Below are 7,421 nucleotides of genomic sequence, written 5' to 3'. Positions count from 1 at the left end.
AAAAAAAAAAAAAAAAAAAAAAAAAAAAATTCAGTGACTAAAAGTTTTTCAGGTACAGCAAGACAAAATAAGCAATTCTAGGCATTCCTTCAATGTCAAATATATTCCATATCAAGCCAGTTATTTAAGCTAATTATTAGGATCACAAAAAATAACTTCCAATTTTGTACAGCTAAGAAACTTGTGGTTTAGAGAAATCAGCTACCAGGAAGCCAGTCAACCGGTTAATGGCATTAACCAGTAAGGTTTTCTTGTAGTCGTATTTTCCATAGCTGTCTATATTTTATTGCTTGACTATGTACCCCAGGCTGGCCTCCAATTCAGTGGTCTTCCTGTCTTAGCCTCTGAGTAATGGGATTACAGGTGTGCTGTTCATTATTTTACTATGCTGTTATAAAATAGGTTATTTGGTCTTGATGCCTGATAGGAGTTATTTACCTTACCGGAAATCTGATTTGTGAAGCTCTAGAGTTCAGCGTTTGAAAAATGGTCATTATACTGCTTAACAATTATTATTCATGCTCTGCATCCCAACAGTACTCAGCACTTTTGTGTGCTCTCTAAATGTCTGTTAAAATAAATATTAATTTTGGCTGTGAGGTGTAGTGGCACACTCCTGTAATCCCAGCACCCGGGAGGCTGAGGCAGGAGGATCACTGCCAGTTTGAGGCCAGCCTGGGCTACATTGAGATCCTGTCTCAAAAATAAACAAAAAAACCCAACTAATTTTGGGAGATGTGAATATTACATCCAGCAACTTCTTTTGCTATTAACTTACATCTGAAATAGCCATCCATGTCTTATTTGTAAGACAGCAATAGCTACATCCTACCTATTCCAGAATGAGTATTTATAGTGAAGTGTCTGACACTATATCAGACTTTTTTTTCCACTTTCCTAAATGAAGATTTTTTTCATTTAAAACATTTCTCAACACAATTCTATCTTAATCTATCTCAGGGGTTTGACACATAACATAAAACACTTTCAACCCTTAACTTTGTATTTTCACTTAACCTGTCACAGGTATCTAAGCTCTTCCTCCCCAACAAGCTGGCACTCCTTAGATGATAGCCCGACACACGTCCTAAATACTTTACAGATATTATCCCACCTTGCCCTTAGAATAATCCTGCAAAAAGACACAGCTATTATTCAAGCTTTAGATAAAAACAGCAAGGAACAAAGACATCAAGAAATTTAAGCCCCAGGTACTGTTGGGGATTGAGTTAGGAATTTAAGTACTCTAACTCCCGTCTGCTCTTAATCTTTCCTCTATAGCTTTTCAAGGGTAAAAGAAAAATGCAACTCAGAGACTAACTCAAAAATACCCCGGTAATTAACGCTGAAATCTGTATTTTTTTCTACTTTATTAGAAAAAGAAGTATGTGAATGGACTCTGAAGCCAGAAAGGCTCGGTTGAGATTCTCCCTTTTATTTAATAGCCAGGTGACCTTGAGAAAGTTCATTCTCTTTCCCACAATTTCCTCATCTTCAAAATGTGGACAACAGAATTTACCACATAGGGTTTCGAGGAATAAGGAAATAATTCAGGGGAGTAGTGAACACTTAATTCTTTCACTTCCAACCTACTTTTAAGGAAAAAAAAAAAAACCAAAAAGAATTTGGCATATTTGGTACTTTGAGAAAGCAGCTGTACTACAGGGTGAAAAGAATAAATGCTCATATTATGATAGTTTAGGTTCAAATCGCAAGTGTCCCTTAGAAAGTTAACCTCCCAGAACTTTAGCATCTTCTTTGTGATACTGAGAGAGGTACAATTAGTACCTGGCAAGTGTTCAGTAACCACTGGCCATCACTGCATCTCCAAGTTACTACACAATGTTTAATGAATAAGTGCTGACTTCTGTGCTTTCCTTTGTCAGTCTTCTCATTTTCTTCCTAGCAAAGCCCTGAATATTTTAAAATTAAGTATCAATATTTCCCTCATTATAGGGACCAGAATAACTGCAAGGAAAATGCAACTTTGTTATCTTTTGAATTTGCCATTTAAACTAACATTTAAAAAAAATTAAGTAAAAGGAGTACAAACAGCAACCAATGGAAACCACCAGCACAGAAAGGGAAATGAAATTTTCACCTTATTTATCACATGGACTATTAGAAAATATTCACAATTCATGTAATTAAGGCATATTTTTCCTTTTTCTACTTATAATCAAAGTTCCTCTCTATTCCTATACTTTTTTTGTTACTGGGGATTGAACTCAGGACCTTGTGTTTGTGAGGTAGCACAGTGCTACTGCAAAGTAGGCACGGTGCCACTGAGCTAAATCCTGAGCTTTACTCCTATACTTTCACAAAATCTACCTCAATTTTAGTAGGTATCCTTCCCAAGCAGTGTAGCTAGGCAAATTAAATACATGTCAGAACTATTTCTACACACTGTCTTACAGATAAGATGACTAAGGTATGGTCTATTTATGTAAAGTTATACAAGTGCTTAAATTCCATTAACACTCCACAATTAATTTAGTGGAAAACTTTCTGAGGCTAGTACTTAACAAAGTTTCACACCATCAGCACTATCTCTTTCCCAAGCATCTTCACACTGCTCCTACAGTTTATATAACTTTAATATCAACTAAAGGGCCCACCAATTAAAGAATAAGCTCCCTACCCTACCTTCCCTGGCATGAACTTGAAAGCTTAACTAATATATTACTTACACAATCACTTTAGTTAAAAATAAAAATTTATTAATCTAACATGATTGTCGAAAACTTCAAGCTAAGCAAACATTTTACTTAAGCTTAATGCTCTTTTTAACTCCAGCACGAATGCCCGATAATTCACCACTATAACGCTGGTCTTCTCTTCGAACTTCACGAACCTGGCCTTTTCTGCGAATTTTGGCTCTTCTGAACTTCTCCCTGTGTTTCACTCTGGGATTGCGGTCAATCTTTTTCCTCCTAGGTGTGAGTCCCTTATTTTTAGCAATCTGATAGGTAATGGCTCTCTTTGCATTCTGATCTTCAAGAGCCTGTTCTTCAGCGCTAGCTTCTTCCTTCTTTCTCTTTAACTTTTGCCTGTCCTTTATTTCTTTACAGTATTTCAGTGCAGGTTCTTCATTAAAATCTGAATAACTAGTGAGATTCCCAGAAGCAGAAGTCTTTGAAGCAGACTTTGGTTTGGCTTTGGTGAGTTTTGCTTTTGGGTTCAATTCTTTTTTTACAGCACCATTCTTAAATGTAAGCAGATGTCGAATTTCAGAGGACAGCTTCTGATCCACAACTGAAAGCTTGTTGATAAAATTTCGGTAGGAAACAAGCCTCTCTATGACAGGATGCCCATGTGCGGGGACTCTCCTAGCTTTCAGGATCAAATAAAAACTGATGTTGGAACAATAATTCAAGTAGAGGTTATATTTGGTCCTCAGGTATTGGCTCCCTTTTCCACATGGAATGATTCCTTGCTCCACCAACTGTAACAATGGCTCTAGCTCATCTTTCATTTCTCTTAACTTGACTTTTAGGTCTTCTATGAGCTCCAAGAGCTCTGGTGATTCTTTTCGCAGCATCTTTAACTTTTCTTTTACTGAAACTTTAGCCAAATCCTTCACGACCCGTGTTTCTGCCTCCTCTGCCTGAGGCACGGGTTTTGCAAAGGACTCCACCCAGGCGACTCCAAAATCATCCTCTTGCAGGGCTTGGGCTAGTCGCCGCTGAATGACCTGTGCCTCCTCCTCTTCTTCCCTCTCCTCTTCCTCTGCTTCTTGCTGACTCTGCCGGCTTCGGGATTTGGAGCCATAGTCCGTGTCATAGTAAAGTTTTTTCCTTTGACCCCAAGACAAACTGGGATCCCAAGAGGCCTCAGCCTCACTCTGAACGGAGCTGCCACCGTCGTTATCATCGTCATCACCGTCCTCCTCCTCCCCCCTCTCACTCTCTCCGTCTTCGTCTTCATCGTCAACCTCTAGGGCCAGCACCTCCTCCTCCTCCTCCTCGGCATCCTCCTCACCCCCGCTCTCCACTTCGCTCCAGCCCTTGGCCAAGGCTGCCCGAGCTCGCGCCTCATGAAAGTCATCTACCTCATCCTGGTAGTAGCTGGAGTCCCCGGGCGAGGGTGGTCCTGCTAAATCGTCTCCATTTTCGTCTGCCGCGGTGCGACCTCCCCCAGCTTGCACAGCTGCCCACCTGGCGGCTCCGCGACGCCCGGATCTCCTCACCATGACTTACACACCGTCTCAGGTTGACAGCGACTCAGCGAATGCAGCCACCTGTGAACTAACAGCGAGAGCCACACGCTCCAAAGAGAGCTTCACTACCGCGCACGTCGGCAAGCGCTCGGGTAGCCACCCGGACGTTCACTTCCTTCCGGGCCGAGGGGCAGGACTTCCGCTCAGCCCTACAGGCCCAATCCTGTTGCTGGCTCTTTTCTTTTCGCGGTGCTCCTTTCTTGTCTATTAGTTCGGAGAATTAAAACCTCTCCGTGTAGGAACTACAGGTTAGAAAAACTGCGTTCCACAGAGCTCTTTCGCGAGACTTCCCTTGTGTCTCGCGTAACCCTGGAGACCGGAAGCGTGCCCTCCAGACAAGGCGAGATGGCCGCACCAGCAGAGGGCACTGTGCTTCCGCGCCCGAAAGGTGTGGGCGGGCTCCGCCTGTGAGTACAGCGTTTGCTCTTTCTCGCCGCTGTCTCTATTGAGGTGGTTTGCTTTCCGGTCTCTCCCCTGTAAGCTGCAGACGCTATTTCTGGCCTTCTGGGCGCAGCGCCCGTCCGGGACGGTCCCCAGGTGCCGCGGGCGGGGGAGGCCGTGCGAGCAGCCTTCGGGACCTCAGTGTCTCCGCTGAGGAGCGAGCTCCGCTCCCGCCCGCTCCCGGCGTTCCCCGCACTCGGACGGCCCAGCTTCTCCTCAACTAGCTGGTACAGCGCTCCCTGCTCCTTAGGTCTCCCGCGCTTCTTTCGTCTGGTGCGCTACTCGCAGCTTTCTTTCGTCTGGTGCGCTCCTGGCTCAGTGTTCAGCCAGATCTGCTGAGTGAACAGAATTGGAGCGACGCCATCTGATGGCGTCTTAGGTGCACTATGAAGCCGGGTGAATGATAACGCTCAAGACTGCAGACGTCTCCAAGGGAGATCACCTGACCTAGTAAGGGTTTTAGGAACCTTTAATCACAACTTTGATTTGGTACACGTGGAAACAGACTGGCACATCTGCCACAGAAACCAGGGACACAGCTCCCACACCCGTATTTCACGCACACACAGTGGGGGTCGAACCCAAACCCTTCGTACTGAGCTACATACCCAGAACTTTATTTTGGGAGTTTTGATAAATTGCCCAAGCTGGGCTTGTCCTTCGGAGCCTCTTGCCTCAGGCTCCCAGTTTTTGCCTCTTTAATGTGGTGAATGAATTTGAGACCTTTTGCAGAGGGTAGGGTAGAAAAGCCAGAAGCACAGATTACTGCTGTATATTTGAGGAAGAAGGTGGTGGTAAGAACTAATAATAGGGCTGGGGATCTAGCTCAGTGGTTCCGCCGCCTGCCTCGCAAGCATAAGGACCCGAGAGTTTGATCCCCAGTACCCCCCCAAAAAAACCAAAACCAAAAAACTAATAATAAAACTAGCTATGCTGGTTTTAAGATTTTTTTTTTTTAGAGATAGAGGTTTGAAAGGACTGTCCAGTAATCTTGGTTTAAGTTTATGTTTCTGGTCACAGCGTTAGGATTATGACACCCTCAAATGTAGGAAGTTGGAAGCTGAACTTTGCTAAAATTAATGGTGACATAACATCTTTACAGAAAGTATAGTGTCATGTTAAGAAAATAATACACTTTTCAGAAAAGCAGTACATTTTAAAAGTGCTTGTTTTGCCGGGCGTGGTGGCTTACACTTGTAATCCCAGCACATGGGAGGCTGAGGCAGGAGGATTGCTCTGAGTTCAAGACCAGCCTGGGCTACATAGTTGCTAGGTCAGTCTCAACTACATAGTGAGACCCTGTCTGAAAAACAAAAACAAAAGCAAAACAAAACAAAAAAAAGTGCTTGTTTTGTTGAGATAGACTCTCCTTATGTAGTTCAGGCTAACCTTAAACCCACTATGTAGTCCAGACTGCCCTTGAACTCCTGGGGAATCCTCTTGCCTCACCTGCCTGAATGTTGGGATTTCAATTGTGTGCCACCAAGCCTAGGTTTAGAAAGTACAATTTAATGACTAAAACGGTATAAAGATCTATATTCTTGCAGTAAGCATGAAGTAATAAAATTATTGCTCTAGGGAATATTGCTGTAGGGATGTCCTACTAATGAGTTACATTGCCTTTATTTATTTATTTTTGAGACATGGTCTCATTTGCCAAGGCTGGCCTCAAACTTGGTATCCTCCTGCCTCAGCCTCCCAATAGCTAGGGTTATAAATATGTGCTGCCATGCCCAGTTTATGAAATTCATTTTGGAATGTAAATTTTAATAGCTTCTTTTCATTGAGGAATTATCTGCTTAATATACTGTAGTTTCTCCAGAGGCCAATTAGCCAGTTAAAGAGCATATAATTGGGTAGAAAAAGACATAGCCTCAAGGGACTTATCACCAGATGGAAAAGAAGACACAAAGATTACCAAAATATGAGGCAGCGTGCAAGACCCTGTAGTGAGGTAAGAGATTAGCAGGATGAGAGTTGACCTCCAGAGTGCTGTTTAGGAAAGTAGGGCTGGGTGTGGCTCATGGGCAGAGTGTTTACCTAGCATGTGCAAAGCTCTGGGTTCAACCAAACCCCAACCAAAACAAACAAACAAAAAAACCCAAAAAGAATGTTATATCTAAGATGGGACTATAACTATAACCTTGGTTTAACTGTCCTACATTTTCTTTATATCAAAACATTTAGGCATATAATGTAAATACTAATTGCTATAAATAAGTTAGAAAACTTTTAAGTTGGAGTGATCATATTAGTCCAATATTACGTACTTTAAACATTACATTTCCTGTCTGTAATAGGGTTTCTGGGCTGGGGATTTAGCTCAGTGGTTCTGCCACCTGCCTCGAAAGAGCAAGGTTCCGAGTTCGATCCCAGTACAAAAAAAAAAAAAAAATTACTCAATAGAATAGTTTCAATAGTGAATATACAGAATAGTATATTTTAACATTCTAAGATTTTTTTTTTACTGAAGAATAATTTATAAGTTAGTACTTCATTTCCAACAGCTTTGTCATACCATTCCTAAGCCTAATAGATTTTTTTTTTGTTTTTTTTTTTGAGGCAGGGTCTCACTATGTAGTTGAGACTGACCTGGAATTCACTATGTATCCCAGGCTGGTCTCAAACTCACAGTGATACTCCTGCCTCAACCTCCAGAGTGCTGGGATTACAGACGTGCGCCACCACGCCCAGTTTTGAAGCAGTGATATTTAATGATAGCTAACATTAAGCATGGTTTCTCTGTTTTTTTTTTTTTTTT

At 42.3% G+C, this 7,421-nt stretch overlaps 1 protein-coding gene across 1 annotated transcript; it reads right to left on the bottom strand.

Moving 5' to 3' along the window:
• Positions 1 to 2,166: 2,166 nt before the first annotated feature.
• On the bottom strand, positions 2,167 to 4,639 carry Utp3 (UTP3 small subunit processome component). The gene has a single exon (XM_010606094.3). It carries the CDS (start codon positions 4,190 to 4,192, stop codon positions 2,765 to 2,767), a length of 1,428 nt encoding a protein of 475 aa, XP_010604396.1. The 5' UTR covers positions 4,193 to 4,639; the 3' UTR covers positions 2,167 to 2,764.
• Between the last annotated feature and the right edge of the window lie 2,782 nt (positions 4,640 to 7,421).

The sequence above is a fragment of the Fukomys damarensis genome, unplaced genomic scaffold (assembly GCF_012274545.1).
Source record: "Fukomys damarensis isolate Sample0158 unplaced genomic scaffold, DMR_v1.0_HiC HiC_scaffold_35, whole genome shotgun sequence".
NCBI lineage: Eukaryota > Metazoa > Chordata > Mammalia > Rodentia > Bathyergidae > Fukomys > Fukomys damarensis.
Note: the sequence above shows the minus strand (reverse complement) of the source record. Positions and strands in the feature narration are given on the sequence as shown.

Bases quoted from the DNA above. Each gene is read 5' to 3' on its own strand.
- Utp3 (XM_010606094.3), bottom strand. From the start codon at position 4,192: ATGGTGAGGAGATCCGGGCGTCGCGGAGCCGCCAGGTGGGCAGCTGTG.